General features: G+C 43.2%; 1 protein-coding gene across 14 annotated transcripts in view; it reads right to left on the bottom strand.

Annotated features, from left to right (window-relative positions):
* The window catches only part of UNC5D (unc-5 netrin receptor D), a 566,092-nt gene that overhangs the window by 50,872 nt on the left and 490,152 nt on the right, over positions 1 to 25,068 (bottom strand). For all 14 annotated transcript variants that reach the window (XM_023252623.2, XM_023252628.2, XM_023252624.2 and 11 more), the window contains 2 exons: positions 6,494 to 6,662; positions 4,611 to 4,838 (listed from right to left, as the gene is read on the bottom strand). In XM_023252623.2, the coding sequence (XP_023108391.1) occupies positions 4,611 to 4,838; positions 6,494 to 6,662 (397 nt within the window). The remainder of the gene's footprint in view (positions 1 to 4,610; positions 4,839 to 6,493; positions 6,663 to 25,068) is intronic.

The raw sequence follows: 25,068 nt of genomic DNA on the forward strand, positions 1-25,068 counted from the left end.
AAAACGAGTCGTTTTTCCTTTTTTCTGTCTAAGATGGGGCAAGTGCTTAATTCCTTGCTTTCCCTGTATCAAGGTTTGTTTGAGCTGTGTGTGCATATGTGTGTGGTGAGGGAGAGGGAAAGAGATAAAACACGATAACAAAAACCTAGGTCGTAAAATGTCGCTGCTTCGTAAATATGCCATCATTCCTCAACCCTTGGTTTGAAAGGGGGCGATGTCAAACACACACATATAAAATGGCAGCTCTAATCATCGCAGAAACATTGGGGCAGGAAGGACAGAAGTCATTGCTTGTTCTCTTACTCTCCTCTCACCTTAGGGCAGATTTTTATTAAAACAAAACAAAACAAAACACTACAGAAACATATCTGAGCCGATTTAATTTCCTAGAGATAGCTGTAAATGTATTTATCAAAACAGATCTTCAAAAACCTGAAACTAAATTATGCCTTACTGAGTTGTATGAGGTATTTTGTTTTTCACATTCAGAGAAACTGGTACTATTGTTCAGATGATATAGCCCGGGAGCAAAGGAGAAGCCAGCATAGCAGGCCTGCAGGAGGTATAGGGGACAAGGGCGTGTCTGGAAAGGGACAACATGTCTGAGTACTAAAATCTTCTGAAGGAATACTGTTTGGTGGGACCATAACGCTGCCAGACCCTTGCTTGGTTCTAAGAGGACAGAAGACTTGGGTCTGGAAACTGTCTTCCTTCCAAGGGTTCCAGTGAGGGGGGAAATTTTCAGTATTTTGTTGGACGTAACTTCCCAGTGAGCTATGAATGAAAGATGTCCCTATGATCTTCAACCAGGCTTCTTTCTTGGTGAGGAGGACAGGTCTAGTTGGGCCCACAGGTGTTCTTTCTTTGAGATACGAAAGATGCACTGAAATAAATATAGCAACGATCGCGACCAACCTTGTATCTATTTCCAAATCACAACAAAACATTTTTATCACAGTGATAACAGAGGCTAATTCCAGAATAGGCAATTGCGGCAGAATTGCTTCTGGAAAAATGACATTACTTTTGATTAAGAAGTCAGGGTTCCATCAGAGTTACAGACCATGAATCATCACTGTATCTAGTGTATTCAGCTCACACCACATAAGTTGGGGGAACTAATATCAACGTGTGAAGTCTGCTAGAGGTTCAAAAAGTAAACTGTTGCTAAGGCTTTCCTAAAATGGAATGGTTTTAATGGCTTAGTAACTATAGAATTTTCTCCTCCAATTAAATGCCACAGATGATGCCATGAAAAATGTGACACAGATGATCTGGGATAGTAAGGTGCTTTAAATGAACCTGTGTAGAAGGTCTCGAACATGTTTACCTGGTAAGGGAAGAATCCAGAAAGCCAGATGCTTTCAGAAACAGAAAACCCAGACACTAAGGCTGCAGAGTAAATGACTGTGTTCCAAAAAGCTACAAGTTACGTTTTAATCTTTCTGTGGGCCAGAAGAGTTATTCAACCAAGGCTGACACTCTCTCACAACCCCAGGGGGAAGCATGGCCTTTGCTGCTCATGACAGCTGTCACATACATCCTGTCAGTAACAAGTACAACCAAAGCCAACTTTAAAATCAGCTTTATTTGACATAATAGGAAAGAGAATCACTGGAGGTAAATAGATGATGACAAATGGGGTCAAAAGAATTTCTACTGGAAAACATCTCTCTAAAGCAAAATTAACGTGCTTTAAAAAGTATCCCTAAGTGATGACATAAAGATATTTGGATTCAATTTAGACGCAGAATGTCATTTTCCCCAGCACTGATGAAGAAGTTGTATATTACCCATAGGAAAGGATAGTGGTTTGAAAAGCTGTGTTTAGGGCCTCATTTTCGTGACTTCCACTGAAGTTCACAGTCATCTGTGAACAGTTGAGCTGTTGTAGAATCTGGTAGCAGTCACCAGGAATGAAAATAGACGATCTGAAAGTCACTTAGTTTTTTTCTTTAGGCAAATGTCTAACTCACTGGTATATAATATACATGAGCATTATTCAAAGCGAGACCAAACTGGTTATGAGGGCTGACTTCCAAGGCTGATGTGATGAATGGGTCCTCACAGGCACACTGGTTGGCAGTAGGTTACCCCTATAAGCCTGGGGGCTGGAAATGCTCCAAGGCACCCCATGTTCCCTTTAGTTTACTCAGCCTTCAAAATCCAGCTGAATTACTAAACATCAAACTTGGGTCATGATGCATTTTACAACTATTCAGTGGTAGCAAGGGTCTCAGTTCATTCTTTGTTTTGTTTTGTGTTTTGATGGAGAGGGTGTGAGCAGGGGAGGGGCAGAAAGAGGGTGAATCTCAAGCAGGCTCCACTCCCAGCTCCAAGCCTGACATGGGGCTCAATCTCACGAACCATGAGATCATGAACTGAGGCAAAATCAAGAGTCGGATGCTTAACTGACTGAGCCATCCAGGTGCCCCACATTCTTTTTTTTCTTTTTAATTGTTAGTTTCTTTATGTATTTATTTACTTTGAGAGAGAGAGAGAGAGAGAGAGAGAGAGAGAGAGAGAGAGAGAGAGAGAGAGAGAGAGAGAAAGGGAGGAGCAGAGAGAGAAGGAAAGAGAGAATCCTGAGCAGGTTCCAAGCTATCAGCACAGACCCCAGTGCGAAGCTCGAACTGATGAACTGGGAGATCATGACCTGAGCTGAAACCAAGTGTCGGATACTTAACCGACGGAGCCACCCAGGTGCCCCTCACTCTTTGTTTTTGATTGCCAAACATCTGTTAAGTATTTTATTTTCGAAAAATGTTCTTATTAGGGGTGGCAAGAGAAGATGAAGATTACCAAATAGCTATCATATGATGAGATTTAACTACTTACACTGAAGTTCTTTCCTCTAAAAAGTGGCACCCCTCTGATAAAAGGCCCTTTTATGCAGCCATATATTAAGTGTGCCTTTTTAAAACAAATTTTTTTAATGTTTATTTTTGAGAGAGAGAGAGAGAGCAAGCGAGAGCGCACAAGCAGGGGAGAGGCAGAGAGAAAGGGAGACACAGAATCAGAAGCAGGCTCCAGGCTCTGAGCTGTCAGCACAGAGCGTGATGTAGGGCTTGAACTCACAAAATGCAAGATCATGACCTGGGCTGAAGTCAGATGCTAACTGACTAAGCCACCCAGGAGCCTCTAAGTGTGCCTTTCAAAAATGCCCTGTGCTACTTAAGAGATAGTCAGGGAAGGTTCAGGAACACAGGTGGCACTGCGTCACCTTTACTGGCTTATGCTCAGGATTCAGGTCGTTGTAGCTCTTCTATTGGTAAACATGAGTTTTCCAGTTCAGTGTCTTAAAAGCTAGTTACTGAGGAAATGCTCTGCATAATGGACTTAATGATCCAGGACTGGAATAGCAGGGATCTGGGATGAGGTGTGTCAGGAGAGCTAGGCTATTTATATATGGGCAAAGCTTACATAGTCACTCCTGCATTATCCTTGCTATTAATAACCTCGCACTCTTCGAGAGTAGCTAATTTAAAATGAATTTTATGTGACTGAAAGTACCCAAAATGGAAAGGAACCTTGAACTATCTCTGCCCTAGTAGCCTTAATTATTAATAGATTGTGTATTCAGGATATAATATGACTGCCTGCTGATAGGTATGATTTATAATTGTTGTTCCCTAACTACAAATTTTAGGTGGTTTAAGCGATTTTCTCATTGCCTTCTGCACGTCAAATAACTCTTACTGTTCCTGGGGCTCATGCCATTCTACTTTCTTGACATGCTGGCCCTTTCTCTTTTGCTACTAAGTCACACCTATTCATGAAGGTTGACTAAGGGCTCTCAGAGACTGTTCTCCAATATCTCTACTGCAATGGGGTCTCTGTTTTCTTTTCTGTTCTTTTTTTAAACATATTTATTTATTTTTGAGATGGAGAGATAGTGGGAGCACGAGTCGGGGAGGGGCAGAGAGAGAAGGAGACAAAGGATCAGAAGCAGACTCCAGGCCCTGAGCTGTCAGCACAGAACCCAATGCAGGGCACATATTCACACACCATGAGATCATGACCTGAGCCCAAGTCAGACGCATAACTGACTGAGCCACCCACGTACCCTGGATTCTCTGTTTTCTGAATTCTGATTACTCCTGTAGTCAGTTTATCATTCAGCACATGATGTTCTCTATATGTGTTTATTTAACCCTTGTCTCTTCTTGAGTGCCAGCTACCTCATGTCCTTGGAACTCAGCATTGTTAGACGTATAGTAACACAACTCTTGCTTCAAGATGGGTATCCCCACCAAGCCAGTAAGGTGGCTTCATTTTGCAGACCCTCAGCAACAGAATTCTCTATTGATACCGATCTTTGGGAGACCTCAGGCTTTCATGACACCAAAAGAAGAATTCTAGGGGCGCCTGGGTGACTCAGTCAGTTGAGTGACTGACTTCTGCTCGAGTCATGATCTCTCAGTTCCTGAGTTCGAGCCCCACATCGGGCTCTGTGCTGACAGCTCAGAGCCCAGAGCCTGCTTCGGATTCTGTGTCTCTCTCTCTCTCTCTTTGCCCCTTCCTCGCTCATGCTCTGTCTCTTTCTCTCTGTCTCTCAAAAATGAATAGACATTAAAAAAAATTAAAAAAATTCTAGAGAAAAGGCTGACCTGAAATGCCCAAGGGGTATTGTCCACACAGTAGACTCTCAAGTTGTAATCCAAAGAGTTACAGGACATGCAGCCAAAAACCGCCACCTTGAGTTGCTTCACGGCACAGTCTGTGATTGGTTCTCCGGTGAGGGCGTAGGTCCCAAAGCTGTCCAGGAGCACATGACATGCAAAGGGGTCCAAAAGGCAGTAACAGGATGTGGATTCATCCTCCACTGACATCACTTCCTGTTGGGAAAAGGTGTTTTAAATTCTCTTAGCTTGGAAAGAATATGTGATTTAACAATGACTTTGCATGGACATACATGATTTTTTTAAGAATATTTTTACTGTCCTGTTTTTCTTGACGTTGAATGCTCTTTTTCTATCAAAATACACTGTAACTGCTCATGTAGGGAACTTACGTGAGTTATATTAAGTTAATTGAAATTCTATAGGTTACAACAAACTTCATTTCCAAAGTTCTCCTTTTTTCAGTGATTTGTTCAGTGCCCAATTTATGAAAATCTGTAACAGTTGAAAGCAAACTTTGTTTTGAAAAAGGTCTATTTCTGAAGATCTCTTCCAATATCGTGAAGGTAATACTTCTTTTCTCTCAAATATTTTATCCTCTTTCTACCGGATTCATTCGTGAGGGACCATTAAATAAATGGTTTCAATAAGATGGGCTAGAATACTTCCCCGTCCTTGATAAGAACTTTGGTGTGTGTGACTGGTTGGGGAGAGCATAAATATAACACCATCTGGATGAAAAGCTTGTGAGGAAGTGCTCAACAGAAAAACTGAAATGGTAAAAATCAAGGCAAAGCAAAACATAATGGAAAAAAGAGCAAAATCTGGCCCCTTTATGAAGCCCATGGAATAAATAGCCCATGGGCTATCATGCCCGGGAAATGTGCCCCTGGCTGTACCAGGACCGAATAAATAGCAGAATGCATTTTCAGCAAAGAGTACAGGCCAGTTCAGAGATAGCTGGGCAGGGTAAATGTAATCCATTTGCAGCAACTGGGAATTTTCTTCTCCTAAAGAAACAAGATTTTCCTTTTACTCCTTTTGCTGGGAGCACCTCCTGGGAGGTAAGATCCCAAGGCTAGCGGGAGCAGGTCACTGTGTTCCAGCAAGATAATTCATCTGCTTTCATGCAAACTGACTTCAGACAGACAGAAAAGGAATCCCTATCAAATAAATCAGAGGTTTCACATAAAAATAGCAATTCCACTGCAATCTCTGTTGTGTCCGTCTCTTGTTGTTACCTTCCTCACATGCTTTCTCGTTTTCTTGCCCCTCTCTTCTGTTCTCTCCTTGTGCTGTATCTCTTTCAAATGTACTCATATCCACAGGGAGACAGACGTTCAATAATTTTCAGTGCATTCATTAATGCATCAAAATACAGTTAGCCAACTACTGTGTTGCTGAACATTTCAACATGTTATAATCCCTATGATGGTAAAGTCAGACAGAAGTTTCTTTTATGAACACCACCTGTGTGCCCTGAGCCTCCTCTCTGTCTCCACAGAGATGACAGGGAAAGTCAATTCAGACAGGGACATGGTCTGGGAGGAAGGACAGGAGTAACGGTTTTATGGACCAAGGATGGGCACATAAAGGTAACATGCCTGTGTGAGTAAATACATAGAAATGATGTATTCTAAAACCAAACAGAAAAGCCCCAGATCCTCCCTTTCTCCTCTTTTCCATTATCATGGAAAAACACTAGCCAGTACCTTGAGGATGTTGTAAAACACACACCATCAACCCTTTGAAAAAACAAGAAAATGCTTACAGATTTCACAGCAGACTCGTGTTAAGAGAACATAAGGTTAAATCTATTCCATAGGTGAAAACAAAATCCCATTTTTTATAAAGGAAGAATAGGGTCTCACCTCCCACTTGCCCTGCTGCGTCCTCTTCTTTAAATGGATGTTCCAGTGCTCAGAACTGACGTCGGCACAGTGTGGTATGGTCAATGCAAAGGGTGTGGTGACGGTCATGTCTGGGGGGCCACAGGTGACTTCAGGACTCAGGAGCACCTCAGATCCATCCGACTGGAGGCTTGATGGTTGGGAAAGGATACAAGAAGCATGTAAAGAAGGGGGTATGTTTCAATGAGAAGTTAGTTACAGACTGGGGTTTTCTTCAGGTTGAGCAAAACTGTTTCCCAGGATTCTCTCCTGGACGGCACCTTACATGCACATGGCTGGTCTGGGCAACAGCCATTTATTCTGAACCACTCAAGCACACGGACCGAGTTTAGCTTAGGTTTCAAATCTAGGTTGTGACGAAATGAGAAGTGCTTCTTCAGAAATACAGGCAGAATAGAATACAGCGAACACCTGGTTGGTATGCCACATGCCGACTGCTGAATTCTTATTCTTGTTGATGACGTTGTCAACGACCGAAGCCGAGAGCTTTATAGGAACGACTGATCCCTTTCTCCCAACAACACAATCTACAAATATTTTTAATGTTAGTAAGTGATAAAACAACTTATTAGGGAACAAAGCAATGCGTCAACTATACCCAGATTGAGTGTGTCACTTCTGCTTTCGAAAACCTTTGTTTTCTGCCAATGCATAAACACGCAGGTTATAGAGTGATCGCGCAGGAGACAGTTATAAATGTGCGCCACCAAACAGATAAATGTATATCTTTCAATTCTTTCCTATTTTAGTTCTAAAGTCAAAGTCATTCCATCTAAACCTAGTGTTCAGATTTTTCTGGACTGTGAATTATTGACAGTGGGAATAGTCATGAAACAAGTAAAAGAAAGGGAAATTTAACTAAAGGGAAATGATATCACCTCATTGAATGTTTCTTTCATTTTCCTGTCTTTTGGTTTTAATCTCTGCCCCCAAATGATGCGAAGAACCCCAAAGTCTGCTCATTCTTCCCCCAACTGCTTATGTGTTTTTGAACAAGCTGACTTCCCCCCCCCCCACCCCGCCCCGGGGAGAGGGCTGTATTTTTCACTTGTAAGAATACAGTGTTACAGAATATAGACAACAAAGCAATTTAAGACACTCAGATGGACAATGCTACATGAGAGCTAGGATTGGTGTTTATTTCTGAAGTTTTCTCTTACCCGACTTAGGAAGGGCATTTAAATATGTCATCCCTCATCAAAAAAGCAACCCCTTGAGCAAGATAGAAGATGGAATTTAGCACTAAAAGATACCCCCTTTTCCACGATCTTGTATAAACACACAGTTTTTCTAGGAGTATATCTAACATGTTATTAATTTCTGAATTGCTTTAGTTGACACGGCTTGTTCTCTCTCAAGATAGGAACGGCCATCCTATAGCTTACGATTCCTAATGTGCTCTGCAAAAGAAGTCCAGGTGAATAAGTGGGTGGGAGCATCTTCTATCTAAAACAGACCTGAACGTGAATACACTATCCCCTTCCTTCTCCAGGAAGCCCTGAAGACAGACTTAAAACATTCAGTCTTCCACCTAGGCAACCGTAGTCCAAAGTGGACAGTTACTCCCGTACAACCAGGGGTACAGGTGCACTGAAAATATGTCTGCATTCACCTTTAAGCAGAGCAGGCAAGCAAGGCGGGCGGGGTTGGAAAGTAGTGTATTAGCAAGAACAAACGCTCTCTGAACAGCCTAGAACGATATACTTGAGGTTCGGGGAGGGGTGGGGGGAAGTAAAATTCCAGCGCGAGCTGCAAGCCGCCAGAAGCAGCAGCCTGCATGTGGATGCCTGCCAGCGGCCATTAGAGAAGGTTAAGCGCTTTCCGTGTAATTGCTGTTTGCATTCATCACAGGCAGGAAAGGCAGGGATGCTTATGAGTGACCGATGACAAGCTCTCCTAAAAGAACGATTTAATTGCTTTCAGAGAATCATCCCCCTTGTTGAACATATTGTTCAAACATATGGGAATTTGGGGAATTATTTAATGCCAAATGAACTGAAATCAGCTAATTAGATGAACTCTCACACTCGTGAATAGCAAGGCTCCTCTCCGTAACAACTTAAACAGCATTAGGAATCAGAGGCAGAGCACCGCGAGTCTTCGGCGGAGCAGGGAACAGGAGCTTTGCATTAAACAGGCACTGGGCATTTCCACAAGTGCAAAGGAAGTGAATCAAGATTTATATCTAATCCTCCTACCGTGAAAACAGTGTCTGTGGGTGTAGGTCTCTGGGGAAGGAGCAAAACTTAAATCTCACCGTTTTTCTTCCCCAAGATTAATAATCATTTATCCCTTTCTGCCATCTTCTACCTATGGCAATCAGGGAGATTTACCAATATTAATTACAGCTCTTCACACACCTGTGGAGGCAGGTGTTCACAGCATAAAGTCACAGAGAAGTCTTCAAAGTGGTGGAGCTGCAAAATACACCCAAAATTTCTGACTCCACGTGGGCTCCTGCCCTCTGTGACCAGATGCACTTCCCTTTCCTGTAACCACCAGCAGATTTCTGGTCCAATTGCTAGCTCTTGTGACATCCCAAGTAAAGATGGGGGGAGGGGGGATGGAGTCCAAGTGTAGTCATGGATACAGACTTAGGACATTTGAGGACAGAAGTCTGGGGAGAGAAGCCTTTAACTGGGTCTGAGCAAAATAAAGATTCATAAGGACAGTATGGATGGCATTTCAGTTTCCCAGAGTACCTATGACAAGGAAGTGTCCATGCTCTTGCTAGGCAAAAAAAAAAAAAAAAAAAAAGCAACACAGGTTTCTAAAATTGCTGTGAGCTAATGATAACTGTGAATAACAGCAGTGACTTCAAAGCCATCATATGAATCACTGTGGTGCATCACACACTCTGGTGTACATGGGAAAGTCTGGTTCTGTTCGACTTTTGCTACTTGTCTTTTTCCTTGTGTTTGACCCACCCATCCATCCGCCCACCCACCCACCCACGCACATATCCACCCACACATCCACCCACCCATGCATCCATCCATCCACCCGCCTACCCACACATCCATCCATCCAGCCTACCATATGCCATGCATATTTATGAACACTTACAGATATAAAAAGATCAATAATTTAAGAGCTAGTACTATGTAGCCAGGTGGCTTGTTGGGCAAGTGTATGGAAACAAGGCTGTTGAATTCAAATTTCTGCTTACACAGTGCAGATGAGGGTTCTGGGGAAAACTCTGCCAGCTTTGCAGAGATGATGCCCCCAACCACAAATACTCATGGCGGGAAAGGGTGCTTCCAATGGCCACAAGAGCATTTTGCCCGGTAATCTGGTAAGACAGACTCACATTGTGACTTTTTTTCAGTTCCAGAAAGGGAAACCATGAGAAGAGTTGTTGCAGAGAACATTAGAAAAGTGAATAAAAGAACATGCTAAGGTCCCACTTGTGTCCTCCCTGTGCTCTTCACAGCATTGTGCTGGAGACCACATCCCTCGTGGCAGAAGAGAAAGCCAGGTCTTTCTGAGCCTCACTTCCCTTACGTGCAAAATAACATGGACTCTAAGATTGTTGAGAGTTAAAAAAAAAATAATAATAAAACTAAAAATCACCTAATATGTGCTCAGCGGGTGGAGATTTTCTGCTTCTCCAACGCTGAATGCCCACCTTTCCTTCCTCCTTAAGAGTCTTATTTTCACAGACACTGTGCTTTTGAAGATGGCTAAGTAAGTCGATAAATTGTCCTTATAACGAGATACGCTTTAACAAAAAATTTGCGGCCTTAGAGATGTGCGCTATTTAAGGGAATTTAAGGCACATTGGCAATGCATCCACCCTTACCTCCCACAGTCAGTCCTCAACTCGGCAACCAGCAGGATCCCACTGAAAATGCCACCGTGTTCCCACCTCCAGGAATCACAGCTGTTCTGCTGTTCTGGAGCGCTGGGTGCTGTCTGGAAGTTTTCCTCCAGCCACATGACCAGCTCCCTCATGCCCTTCAGGTCTTTGTTCAAATGATGCCTTCTAGCGAGGCATTCCCTGACCTTTCCCAACACCAAAGCTGGTCTTCACTTGTCTCCACAACACTTACTGTCCTCTAGTGCAATATACTGTTTGCATATTTATTTATTTTTGTCTCCTGCAAACAAGAATGTAAGCTCTATGAGGCCAGGGATTTTTTTTTTCCCTTTCATCATGGTCTATAACGCCACTTGTAAGCACTCAGAAATATTTCTTGAGATGAATGGAGGAGCCAGCTTGAAGTGGTTCCTACTGGCCCCAAATTGGAACATTTTGAGTATTAAAGTAAATAATGGTAGTATAGGATTGTAACCCATTGAATAACGTAACTCATGAGATCTATGGATATGAATGAATGAGGGAAAACTGTCCTATGCAACAGAAAGCCAGCTAATAAATGTTGGAAGTCATTTGGTAACCAACCACATTAATACTTGACTCAGTCAAGAATTATGAATGGATGTTAATCTACTTGGTGAACACTTGGAAAGTAATAAAGAACTCTTCATAGGGTTTGAAAGTATCTTCCCACTTAGTACTCACCTAGTAAGTACGTACTTAGTACTGAGTACTTATTAGTACTTACTAATCACAAAGGGTAAAATACTACTTTATGGCGCAAAACCTTGATGGACAGCACCTACCCAAAGTTATCAAAGTCAACATTGGCAGCGAAGGGATGGACGGACAGAGAATATCACTCCCGATATGACACAGTGAAAAGAACTTAGCATCCATCTGTAACATTCCTGCCAATAACACATAATCAGAGTCTAGCCACAGGAAACTATGAATCAGACAAGCCCCAATTGAGGGACATTGTGCAAAAGAACTGATCTGCACTCTTAAAACTGTCCATGTCATAAAACAGAGACAGACTTAGGAACTGCTCCACATTACAGGAGACTAAAAGGCACATGACGGTAGATATAAAGGACGTTATTCAGATAACAGGCGAAATCTGAGTAAGGTTGGTGGGATAGATCATAGAATTGTCTCACTGTTAACTTCCTGATTTTGAAAATTGTGCTGCGGTTATGCAAGATAATTCCTTTTTTGGATACATAAAATTAAGTACCCAGGGATCAAAGGACATCTTGTTCATAACGGTTACAAGAATACATACATATACTTGTGTTTGTAGATATGTATTTTGTGCATATATGCACACAAGTACACATATACACATATGGAGAGAAGAGAGCAGAATACAGCCAACTGGTAAGATGTCAACACTGGTGAATATGGGTATGGGATGGTTGGAAGTGGTATTATTCTTGCAACCTTTCTTTAAGTTTGAAGTTGTGTCAAAAGTAGGGTTTTTTTTTTTTTTTTTTGAATGAATGAATGGAGATAGGGGCCCAGGGAAAATTTTTCTAGACTTATAATGAAATCAGCGGGGTCACTGACTTCTGCATAAATGTGTGCTGGAGGGTGAGGGGTGCTGCTGCTGGCAGTGCAAAGCTGGTCCAAGCTTGGCCATGCTGGCCACACCAGCCGGCCACGTAGTGACTGTCATTCGGCAGCGCCCACCTGCACACCGCTGGCCACGAAGGTCGCGCTGAACAAGGGCAGCTCCGAGGTGGCAGCTGCTAACCACTGCAGGTCTGGAGGTGGATCTGTGCACATTTTGCTTTTGCTCTCAACATTACTTGACCCGATTCTGGGCTGGGAATGCGTCACTCTCTTCAAGGGAAACAACCAGCTCCAGATTTCGAGATGAGATTTTCATTGTTGTTGTTGTCTGCCATGCTGTGCTTGGTAATTACGGTTCCCACCTTTCCTCCTTATGGTCTATATTATAGATTAATGTAGGTTTGATCACCTTTACCCAGAGTATCACTCAGGAATGCAGGCAGGAGAGTAATGATAGTTTTACTATGCCAGACCCTGGGTCGATACATAATTAAATCATATTTTAATGGAACAGACATAAAGGGCAGATAGATGGAAGCTGTACTTAGTCTTAAAATTAGAGCTCAGAAAACAATGTAGCTCCCGCTTCCTAAGTTTCCTACCCAAGAAGGTACACACTGTTAACTATTATTCTCTCTCTTTTCATTAAAATCCTCCTATATTGACCTGAATGTTAACATTGTTGTGGATGAAAATCACAGGGTTTGGGTTTCTTATTTCTGTTGTTTTGAATTAGACACCTGTCTTATTCTCCAGCTCTGACCAGACCTTTCAGATGAGCCCCAGGAAAATAACATCATAGAACCTCCTACAGAAATGGGCCCCTGAAAGCCAGCGTGGCTCATCACTCAACCCCAGCCAGGTCACCTGAGGATTTTTTTTCCATAACTGCCATTTAAGAAAAGACTTTTGGAAAGGGAGAATAGGGGGTGAGGAGCAGAACAGGGGAAAAAGAGAGAAGTTAAGCAAAATATTCTCTTTATCACAGTAGATTCCTTGAAGGTGTTTAAATGGTCCTGAAACTATAAAGTGGTCCATAAATCTTTGGGAAGCTATTTAAAATTATACTTGTGGACACCAGCAATTAAGAGTTCAATTCCATATTTCTGGGACAGGGCCCAGGAACCAATGCTTTTTTCCTTTCTTCCTCACATGCAAGGTAGCCCTGGCATGAACGTTTGAGAAAAGTTGTGTAGATCTTGAGAAAATAGCCAGAGCTACACCTCACACAGTGGGGGCTTGGCAGCTGTCAAATATAGAGAGGGAAGGTTTCTGAAATGCAAGTTGGAGGCTGGTCAAGGTTAAATACTCAATCTTAAGGCCTTGGATGATGCTATGGTGTTGGAAAAGACAACCACACGGGGACTGTCCTACCTCTCCTGTCTCTAAACAGCCTGTGGATTGATAAGCAAGGATGTTGGGTTGGGAGGGTTGATTAGCAGTGACTGAAAATAATGCTATCGGGGTGCCTGGGTGGCTCAGTCAGTTGAGCGTCCAACTTCGGCTCAGGTCATGATCTCACAGCTCATGGGTTTAAGCCCTACGTCGGGCTCTGTACTGACAGCTCAGAGCCTGCTTCTGGCTTCTGTGTGTCTTTTTCTCTGCCCCTAACCCACTCGCATTCTCTGTCTCTCTCAAAAATAAACATTAAATAAATGAAAATAATGCTATAGCTCATCAAGTCATTATATTCCATTAGTTGGGGTGGGGAAAGGAGCAGTCAGAACAGTGGATTACAACAAGCGACAAGCACAATTCGCTGAGGATAGAAGCATAAGGCTCAACCAGGTAAGGGTTTAAAGATCTGGGTCACCCACACGACATTATCTGAAATAGGATCACAGGAGGGGAGATGGCATCAGGGGGGATGGGGTAGGCGGGGAATTACAATTGGCACCAGAGTGCGTATCTGAGTTTGCTGCGATGTGAGCAAAACCACACTGAGAGATTAAAGTGTTTGCATATGTTAAACGGCTCTAGTTTACCCACACGTGCATCGGTGTTTACCAATTAATATACTAAAGGAATCACAAATCACCTGTAAACCACCAGTTCCAAGATACAATTTAAGTCTCATCTTTCATGCAGTGTCGGGCTTGTGTTCAGCTTGTTTACCAGGAAAAGTGGAATGACAGCTCATTGAGACACTTTACAGTGACAGGCAACAGGGGTGTGTGGGTCTATGCAGCACACGGCTAGGATAGTTTTATACCTACTTTTCTGTTCATTTACACTTATTATTAAAAAAACATTTTTTATGTTTATTGAGAGAGAGCATGAGTGGGGGAGGGGCAGAGAGAGAAGGAGGCACAGAATCCAAAGCAGGCTCCAGGCTCTGAGCTGTCAGCACGGAGCCTGATGTGGGGCTCAAACTCATAAACCACGAGATCATGACCTGAGGCGAAGTCAGACGCTTAACCAACTGAGCCACCCAGGTGCCCCCAGTTCATTTACATTTTGAATGGGGGAACCAGACTCCTCTGGACCAAACCCTGAGTCCTATTTCTAGGATCATTTTATTTGAGGCTGGGAAAGGACCTACAAGTTGTCAGCCCCATACCATCGTGCAGATGAGGAAACACAGGGCATAACATGGGGTGGAGTGACATGGCCAAAGTCATACCTCACTTGAGATAGAGCGGGGGACTAGAATCTCCCTTCCTGTTAGTGGTGGTGGTTGAGGGTTATGTGCAGAGGCAGGCAGTCGAAGGAACAGATGTTCCTCGGGACACATTCCCCCAAACCTGGCATTTCTAAGGTAAAACATTGGCATGAGAGTTAGGAGAGGATATTTGTAGGGACTGAGCCTTAGGAAAGCAGGGCACTGAGGTACACTGGTTGCAACAGAAGCTTGTGGTAGTTTCCATTGTTACTGTACTACAGATTTGCTTAAAACAACACAGATGTTTTATCATACAGTTCTGCAGGTCGGAAGCTCACTGAGCTCAAGTGAAGGTGTCAGAGAGGTTGTGTTCCTTTTTGGGGTGCTAGAGAGGAATCCATTTCCTTGCCTCTTCCAGCTTCTAGAGGCCACTCACATTTTTTAGCTGGAGACCCCTGTTCTACCTGCCACTACGTGTTTCTTACCTGTCTCTGATACTCCTGCTTTCCTCTTAATTTTTTTTTAATGTTTTTATTTATTTTTGAGACAGAGCATGAGCAGGGGAGGGGTAGAGAGAGAGGGAGACACAGAATCCAAAGCAGGCTCCAGGTTCTGAGCTGTCAGCACAGAGCCCGATGCGGGGCTCGAACTCACAGACCATGAGACCATGACCTGGGCTGAAGTCGGAAGCTCAACTGACTGAGCCACCCAGGCGCCCCTCCCGCCTTCCTCTTATAAGGACACTTCCATGAGCCCACCTGCACAGTAATTTCTCCTTTTCAAGGTCCTTAACCTTAATCACGCCCATAAAGTCCCTTTTACCATGTAGGATAACATTCACAGGCTCCAGGGATTAGAAGGTGGACATCTTTGGGTGGGTGAGGGGAGCATTCTTCGGTCTACCACCTGGCTTTTCATGGCTTGTTCACTTTAAAGTCAGAACCTAGGGATCTCTCTGCTTCTGCTTCCTGGTCCCCTGTGGTCTCCAAGACACCACACCACTGGACCAAGGTATCAGTTGACCTTTGGGTTATCTCCACTGTGTCAGCCACCAGCATGCTCGTCCTTATTTCTGGAATGAGACTCCATGTCTGCCTACAGCTTTATGGAGTCCTAGGAAGTTACTACTGGTTTGTCTCAGAGATTAGAAAGAACTGAGGGACTTAGGAGGTTCATCATTCAGATTTTTTAAAGGGTGTGTGGATTGTCTTAGAAAGCACAGAGGGCAGCCTCAGTGTGGGCTGGTGTGTTCTCCCAGCATTTTTATGAGGCTATAACTAAGTGAAGTGGAAAGGATGATATATATTAAATATCTTAATAGGACAGGTTATTTCTACTTCCAGCATGGGCAATAAAAGAGATGATGACACATACAAATAAAAATAATTACAGTATGTGGTGTTCCTTTACAATGCGCAATCAAACTCATGAACCGATGACTTTCCTCTTATTGAATTAGGGTCCACCTTCCATTCAGATCTATTAACAACATTCACAAACCATTGTTATCTTGTCAATGGCATCTTTAATTAAAGACTCCTCTAGACCGTTCTAATCACTTCACATTGTGAGCTCACAGGGGCTTCAAATATACTTTGATTAAAGTGATGGCAATTTTTATTTATGCGTATTTGTTTGTGGACCAAGGGGGCATGACGTGGAAGGAACGGTAATGAGCATCGTAGGGGGAAATTCTCTCCAAAAAAAAAAAAAAAAAAAAGCAGATCATAAAATGACAACGTGAGAATTCTCCTCCCTCTTCCCTCTGTCTCAATTCTTCTCTTCCCATCCTCTCGTTTTGGGGGCAATGGCATGATATTCTAACCTAAATGACTCTGTGAGGAAGCCACTGTGATTTCCGTGCAGTCAAGAGCACAGTCTTTGGCTAAAGGTGCATTAACCCTTCAAGACACCATTTGATTAATTGCCCCTTTGATCACACTGCATGGCACTGGTAACCTGAAAGAATTAATGTGTTTCCCAAATGGCTGCAATTTGCTCCCCCTTGCACTAGTGGTCAGGAGTACCTTTTCTTGTTACTTAAAAAGCCTTCCCTCCTCAGCAGCTCCCTCTGCCTGATAGAGGGTTCATTATTGCCAAATCCCCTTCAAGGGATAGATGTTTGCCATTCTGATTCTTCTAATAAAAATTTTTAAAACTCACTTGAAGCAACAGGCAGGATTCCAGTCTATGCCCGGGCATTGAACACAAATGGTGACAGAAACAATTTGTTTGCTTTATCCATCACTATCGAGCAAGAAAAGCCTGATGAAGCTCATTCAATGTGGCATCAGCCACCTGTCCAGCTTGACTGGTCACTGATCTCCTAATATGAACACCAGCCCCCTGGATTCCAATGTTGGACCCATATCATATGCCTCTGAGGTAGAAGTCATAGGTCACAATGAGAGAGGTAGACTCAAAGGAATTGATGCCAGAGAGTCCTTTGTATCTTCATAAGGCTCTGGTTTTAAAGTGAGCAGTTAATGTTTCTCTCACCGAATTAATCTTTCTTCTGAGTTTAGAAATGTGGTAGCAGTCAAAAGAGAAGAGCCCAGCATCACTGGGACAGACTAAAGCAAATGCCATGGACTCTAGAGAACTTGGTATCTATGTAATTAAAAAACAAAAATAATGTTAGGGGTGCCTGGGTGGCTCAGTTAGGTGTCTGGCTCTTGATTTCAGCTCAGGTCATGATCTTGCATTTGGGGGGATCGAGCCCCATGTCAGACTCTGCACCGGCATTGTGGAGCCTGCTGGGAATTCGTTCTCTCCCTCTCTCTCTCTCTCAAAATAAATAAACATTAAAAAAAATAAGGCTATATGAAAGAAAATATCAAAATGTAGCATCTGTATGGCACTTTATATTTCACATGGGACTTCTCATATATGATGTCACTTTATTGTCCTCACCAAAATCCTGGAATGCTGCTAATAATATGCAAGACCTCTGGATGATAAATTGAGGCCCAGAGAAAGAAAATGACTTGCTCACAGCCATGCAGGCTGTAGATGGCATGGCGGGGTGGGAACTTCGGCCTTGGGAACCCCTGTGTTCTCACTCTCCTCCATCATCGCCTTTCGAAACAGTCTTTATCTCTCAGGTGATGCCAATGAGTGAGTCTGTACAAGTTTCCTGACAAGTTATGCATGTTATCAGTTGACCTCAGTGGACTCCAGGATTGGCGGATTCTTACCAAGCCAGGGGGGCAAAGAAAACAAAGGCAAGCAGAAGACTGTGCTCTGTACACAGCAGGCAGGCATAGTCTATGCCCACTATTGTCACATTTTGCTGCCACATGGTCTGGCCCAAAGCTCCACATGGGACTTTTCTGTTCAGCAATTGTCTTTTTTTCTTGGTTATAAATAGTATTTTTGCCTTTCATTGATTTATTCTTTAATTTCCTTTCTACCCCCGTTCCTGTACGTCAAAGGGCTGTGTTTACTCCCTGGAAAGAAATCCAAAGTGGCTCCTGGTGCAACTATTATCGCAAACTCTCAGGTGACCTTCAGCTGGCAAATCTCTCTCGACTAGTTAATCATCAGTTCCCGAGGCAGAATTCTGAGAATTATCTTCAACACCTTTATCTCTTTCACATTAACACCACCACCCCCCTCCACAATCTCTTGTGCACAACAAAGACAAGGACACTCAAAAGTAGAGTGACTACGATTTATTGTCCAAACTCAGATACTTTTGAGGATGAAGAAGGGCGTTATTAATAACTGTGCAGGCAAAACGAGGCATATTTTCACTGTGCTTGCAAGGAGGGTACTGATAGAAGGAAGACTTGAACTTGGGGAGTGGTGGTGGAAATAAAGCTGAAGATAATATACGGGAAATGTAAATATGAGCAGGTCTCCTGAAGCTTAAGCCGCCTCAACACCTATGTGCCAGGTAAATGTCAGTTTCCCCTCAGCAGCAAGTAACCCTCTACGTGGTCTAGTCTTTATTACTCTTCCTTTCAAATTTTGTTGAGATTTGCTTAGTTCCAAAATAAACGATGCTGTGCAAAGGCACTATTCTATTCCCTTTGACTGGAATGTCTTTCACTCACTTTCGGTTTTTAGGTCAATTGTTACTTCCTCTTGGAAACCTTCCCTGAGCCTTTAAACAGAGTCTATCCCTTTACTCCTGGTTACCATTTGTTTATCTTTGTTACCCCAGGTATCACACTGCAGTATCATCAGTGACTTGATTACGTGGATTTGCTTTGGGGGCTTCATCTATTATGATATTAGGGGGCCCTAGTTTTCCTAGTACAAGTTGACGCTTGGGCAATGCAGAGGTTGGGGGGTGCTGACCCTCACACAGTTGAAAACCTCTGTAGAAGTCTGACTCCCCCAAAACTTAATAGCCAAACTATTGACTGGAAGCCTTACCAATAACATAGACAGCTGATTCATCTGTTATTTTGTATGTTACATGTGTTATATACAGTACTCTTACCATAAAGTAAGCTGGAGAAAATAATATGTTATGAAAATCATAAGAGAAGATACATTTACAGTACTGTACTTATAGAAAAAGAATCAGCATGTAAGTGGACCCGCACAGTTCAAATCCATGTCACGGGGTCAGCTATAATTGCTAACAAGTATGCTTAGTGGAACCGCTCGTGGTAGCAGCGTCCCTTGAAGACCTCTCATTCTGATTCTGTAACTATTAAATGTTTTATTTACTAAACCGATGAAACCCAAAAACCATTTTAAAAAGTTAATCTTTTATCGGAATCAAAATTCCACCCGCACCCTCCAGTACCCATGCGCACAGACACACGTGTCCACACACTCATGCACACGCACATATACAGGGCTCTAGAACTTGGTCTGGAACTAGGGAGCAGGCTGTCTGCTCCCTCCTGTGTTCCCTCCTCCATGAGTTTATCCATAAGGCATTATGGTAGAAAGGAGGGAGGGGAAAACACACACCGTCTCCTTACATAACTCTGTGTGGCAAGGTGGTGGTATTTTCTTGGATGACTTAAGATAATCCTTAATGGCTTCGGTACAGGTAGGGGTGGTGACTATACTCCAAAAGACCTCCCCGACAGAGGGTGCGGGTGATGGGATTGCAAACAGTTACTGTTACGGATCTGCAGTTCCTTGTGGGTTCCAGTTACTTCTGCCACCTGCCCCCCATCTGGCAGCATCTTGACCCTGCTCTCTGACTTCTTTGCTTCACACTGAAGTGGCCCCTGGCAAACCTGTTTTCAATCCACGTAACCTCCCTGGCTAGGGTTAATCCTCTCCATCCCTTGGGAATATGGCAACCGGGGAATGACGCCCCTCTCTCCTTGGCGTTAGCAGTATGGAACAAGTCAGCAAACTTATAAACGATGAGGAAATCAAGTGTTAGTGTGCCCAGTGCTCCTGCAGATGATCCAAATGTTAGGAGTAATTCTCTTGGGGCTACTCTCTTTGACTTTGGTGGGAGCAGACCCCGCCATTTCTGATACCTGTACTCCTGCAAAATGTGACTTCCTATTTTCTTATTATTTGATACCTGTAGTCCTGCAAAATGTGACATTCCCATTCTTCTATCAATAGGAAGAGAGAGGACATGGTGCGTGAGTGGGTAGGGGAGCGGTGGTATCCATGCTGATGAAATGCTGCTTCTTGGAAGGTTCCACAGGAGGTGGGAAAATTAGCTCTTGGCATTATAGCTGGAATAGCTCTGAAATTAGAATGTTGGGGGCACTTCTCTCTCTCTTTTTATAAATCAGCTCTGACTCTTGCCAATTTTAGAAATCCAGAAAAAGTCCACTGTACTCCCAAACATCATTCTGCTACATATATACATATATACATATATACATATATACAACCTCTGTCCTCCACCTCCACCTCCACCATCCACCTCCAGCAGAAATAAACTCCTTACAGAAGGGACTGTATTTTATCCTGCTCTGCTGTACCGGAGACACTGGGGGCTTAATAGTCATCGACTACACTAAGCTCTAATAATCACTGTGAAAACTTCCACAAGTCCCCAACTTTTTTGCAGTGAGAAGGTGCCGTGTTTTTTTGCTTGAGCTGCGGACGGCTTGACACAGAACCCAGTGAGGAAGTCCCCCAAGCTGGAGAAGGTGGATAGAGGTGCAAATCCACCCAGAAGCTTTGAGCCGGGTTTTCTCCCCTGGGGCAGGGGCCTGACCAGTCACCTGGTGTCAGTCAGGGTAGAGCCAAAGCTCTTGTTCCGGGGACCGCCGCACTAATTGCAGGAGCCTGGTGGCAGGGGTTCCTTACCTTGTGAGAAATCAGAGCACCGGGGAGCCCCAGGAAAGGTGAATGGGGCTTCCCCTTTTACTGGGGCGAGAGGTTTTAGAATGGCCTCAAATGCCTGCTTTAACACAAACACTGATCTACTACAGACTCATTTCTTTAAACTTTCAATATTGCAAGTATGGCCATACATATCCAGGTTTTCTTTTTACTCTTCTAGAAATGAGGTCAAACAGCCTACAGGTGTTTCTGAGTGCTTATATCTCCTGTCAGGCACAATGCGCGAGGGCGTGTGTGTGTGTGTGTGTGTGTGTGTGTGTGCGCGCGCGCGCGAGCTGTCCTTGCTATCAGGGAGGCAAAGCTACAGGAAGTCGTTCCTCGGGAGTGGCCTCCACCGCCGTGTTTAATTGTGAGCCATTATTAGGGGAAAGAAATTCTCTTCATTTCCTAGGGTGACTTTTTGTGTCCTCCTAGTCTCGCATTTGGTCTTACCTCACGCTTTTGCTACTAAAACCACTGAACCGTCGAGGCACCCTAAAAACAGGTAACGAATGTGTCATTACACCACCATGTCCACTTTCTGATCTTCACCCCAAAAAGCACCCACGGCACCATACCATTCAAACAAAGCAAACAAACAAAAAACAGAAGAAAAAAATCGTTGAAATACTCTATCTGGGGTGAGCTCGCATGCCAAAATATGTGTCCTTTTGTAAATTCTTGGGTAAGATTACTTATATTTCCAATTCCAGTTTAAGCATTTGGTCAGGGATATTCACATGACAGTGTAATTGGAAAAAGAGATGAGTGTTTGCCTTTGGTTTCATTTTATTGCTTCTTGGAAGAAAGCTCCATATAATAATTTTCTGGTCCAGTTCTCTACTCTCCGACTAAGGGGTGGGGAGGGGTGCAGGCGCTGGGGGAGGGGCAGAGGGAAGGCTGTGCCACATCCACATCATTTTCTTATTGCAATATATGTGGGGGGGGGGGTCTCTGAAATGACATTTTGATTCCCTTGCCGAAACAGCTTCATTTTTTTAGTTTATTAATTTTGAGACAGAGTGAGGGTGCTCACGAGTGGGAGAGGGGCAGAGAGAGGGAGAGAATTCCAAGCAGGCTCCGTGCTGTCAGCACAGAGCCCTACATGCGGCTCAATACCTCGAACCATGAGATCGTGACCTGCGCCAAAATCAAGCCTCCCAAGTACCCCTAGAACACCTAGACTTCATAAAAAATTATCAAAACCTGATCAGAGAGGATGAAAAAAATGTACCCCAGAAAGCTCCTGTAGAAATGTAACAACAACGACAACCCCAAATTTCTTTCAAATTGAAGTTTGGGAAAAGAGACATGCTTTCTGAGAATGATCAGTGCTGGTTTCCTGCCCTCCGAAGGGGGTCGACAGTAAAGGAGGTTAAGTCTAGCATTGAGCCAGCTGCTTAAATACCCTTGATCCTGGAGGAGGAGCCCAAGGGGTTCTACCAGAAAATAGTTCCGGCAGCCCCAACTTCAGGCCATTGCCTTTCCGCGAGGCTAGTCTAATTCCTGTTCCTGTGACGTCATTAAGCATCCTCTAATCTGTGAACAGGGCAGTGTGTGAAACCTAACTCTTTGTACTATCTATGCCAGGTCTGGGGTACAGCTGGAAGGAAGCTGCTTAAGATAATGACTTCAAAGCAGGGAAAAATATCTGATTTAGTCACTCTTAAAGACTTCTCCCCTACCCCTCTTATACTATAACGATAATGGAAAATGTATCCTGGGCCTGGAAATCATTGAGGTACCACCCCTACACCTTTCCTTGCCTGGCTAATTTCTACTGATGTTTTAGAATCAGGTCAAGCGACATCTCCTGGAATCCACTCCCTTCACACCCCATTTGTAAATCCTTAGACTAGATTAGGGGTCATTTTCTTTTTTTTTTTTTCCCATTGTTTTCTATGAGATCCCACACTGAGTTGCAAAGTCATCACTGTCTTCCCAAATTTGGGCGCCTCCCTGTCCGTTTCATGGTGTATTTCCATTATTAGGCATAAGCCTCATCTCTCTCCAAACATGCCTTACTAGATTCATGGATAATATACCTAATTGTGCCTTAAGGTAGGGATTGTGATGTCATATCAAAACACATGATAAGCCAAACAATCTACACCCTAAGTCAAGCTTACTGACTTTTCTTGGTGTTCATTTTCAAATCTATTAAAGTTCGGATACTTCTATAATTGTTTGCCATAAAGGACTGGGGTGACGATTAGAGCACATACTGTAGGTAGAATGCTTTGTCAAATATTACGTGTAGCAATTAGGAAAAGAATACGTATTTTGTCATCTTTTAGATTTTTCTATCTCTGTGTATCGTGCAATCCCACAACATCCCTATAAGGCAGAGACCAACTGTTTTTCAGACGAGGACACATCTGAGTTACAAAGAGTCTTATGAACTTACCTAAGGTCATGTGGATAATAGTGAAACTTAGATCTGAACCCAGGGCTTCTGATGCCTGAGCTCACACGCCTAGCCACTGAGCTCAGGAAACAGATTCAGCAATTTAGTGGAACCTGTTTCCAGTCTTTGTTCTCTCAATTCTATAATGCAACAAAGCAATTTACCCAATGTACTTCTCAGGAAAGTTCAACTTGATCCTGCCTTCCTGCCTCTCCTAATTTTCCACACTCATACAGACCAATTCCAGAGGATGCCTCTTTACAGGGGCCAAGAAGTGGAGCGCAAAGTCAGAAAGTGGTTTCCGTAAAGTCTCACACATCAGGAAGAGACGGCATCCTTTAGTTTGTGAGCACTGGAATTGTGGTCCGATATCTGGAAGTCAAATCCCAGCTCAGCCGGTAAGGTAACACGCCCTTGGAAATCTGCTCTGCTTCTTGGAACCTTCATTTTTTTAGATTTTATTTTTCCCCTCATCTCTAAAATTGGTACAAAATCCTCTTCTTTTGAACATTAAAAACCAAATGAGTCAACACATGGGAGAGCACTTTGCAAGTTACAATGAAACAGAGGTAATTATTACTTTTCCAGGAATGCAAAGTCTTTGGCCAGCACACCATTTAATACGTATATATGTACAAAAAGTCAACAGAGTTAATTTCCTAAGCATTATGAGCAACCAAAGGTCCAGATTACTGCTGGAGGTGGAAACGATTCAGTACAATGATTGTTCAAGTCTGAAAGTATAGACAGAGCAGGGACATTGAGGAAGAGTGACATCATTCGATTTAGTGGAAAGTACAAAGTGATTTTGGAGGCTTCCCAGCAATAGAAGTAGGACCTCCCAAGAGAGACTGGGTACATTCAGTTCATACAGTGAACCACCTTACTTAAAACCTACCCAAATTTCAAAAGATAACCATTGGAGCCTATTTGAATACAGGGAGTTATTTTAAGCCTGTGATTCATTCCACACAGCCCCGTCTCTGGGAATCTGGTACTGAATTTGGATCAATGGGATCAGTGACAGTTCCGCTAAATCATCAACCTGTTATGCCAGGGATGTAACTCTGAAAAAAGCAACAGATATATCTCCTCAATAGGAAAATGGAATAGACTTTAAATATGGCACAAAGTTTGGAAGATTTGACTGCAATTCTGTGTGTGCAAGTGATGGAAAGTCAGAGGTTAAGGAGACAGAGCAGTGCTGTTCCAGGTCTGTGGACTTTGAGAAAACCAAGCCACTCTGAGCACAGGTTCAGAATGACAGAAAGGCAGCGTAAGATGAAAATAAGTTTTTAAGTGACATTACAAAGGAAAGATGACACTAGATAGCTATGTAAGTGGCCTTCTGATGAATCACAGGATTAAAAGCTGAAGAACTTAGAGCCAAGCAGTGTCCTGGCAGGGATGGAAAAAATTCACCAAGTTTAAGAAAAGTTGTAGAAAGGAATTTGCTATTTTTAGTGGAGTTGTTTGCTTTGTTTTGTTTTTTGTAAGTTGTTTGGAGCTTCTCAAAAGGGAGTGAGGACAAATGAGCAGTAGCCTGGAGACTGGCCATTTTCTTAAGAGGCAGGAACATCTGGGAAGGTTTTAGCAACATGAAAAGGAACACGTGCCGCTTACAATTGCGTTTTATCCTCAGTTTACTAGGAAAAGGCACACCTCCTAGATCAGAAGTCTTGGATGAACTAGCTGTTCCTGCTTCTATCTTCCTGGACAGCAGTAATAAACACACACCTTAGTTCCAGATGGAGAAACCAAACTGGTTACCTTCACAAAGCTAGTGGTGTGGTCCAGGGAATGACCACCTCAGGCCAAACCTGTCTTTCGAGGTCTGTGGGGTCTGGCATGTTTTTAATGTATTT

The sequence above is a fragment of the Felis catus genome, chromosome B1, assembly GCF_018350175.1.
Source record: "Felis catus isolate Fca126 chromosome B1, F.catus_Fca126_mat1.0, whole genome shotgun sequence".
Lineage (NCBI taxonomy): Eukaryota > Metazoa > Chordata > Mammalia > Carnivora > Felidae > Felis > Felis catus.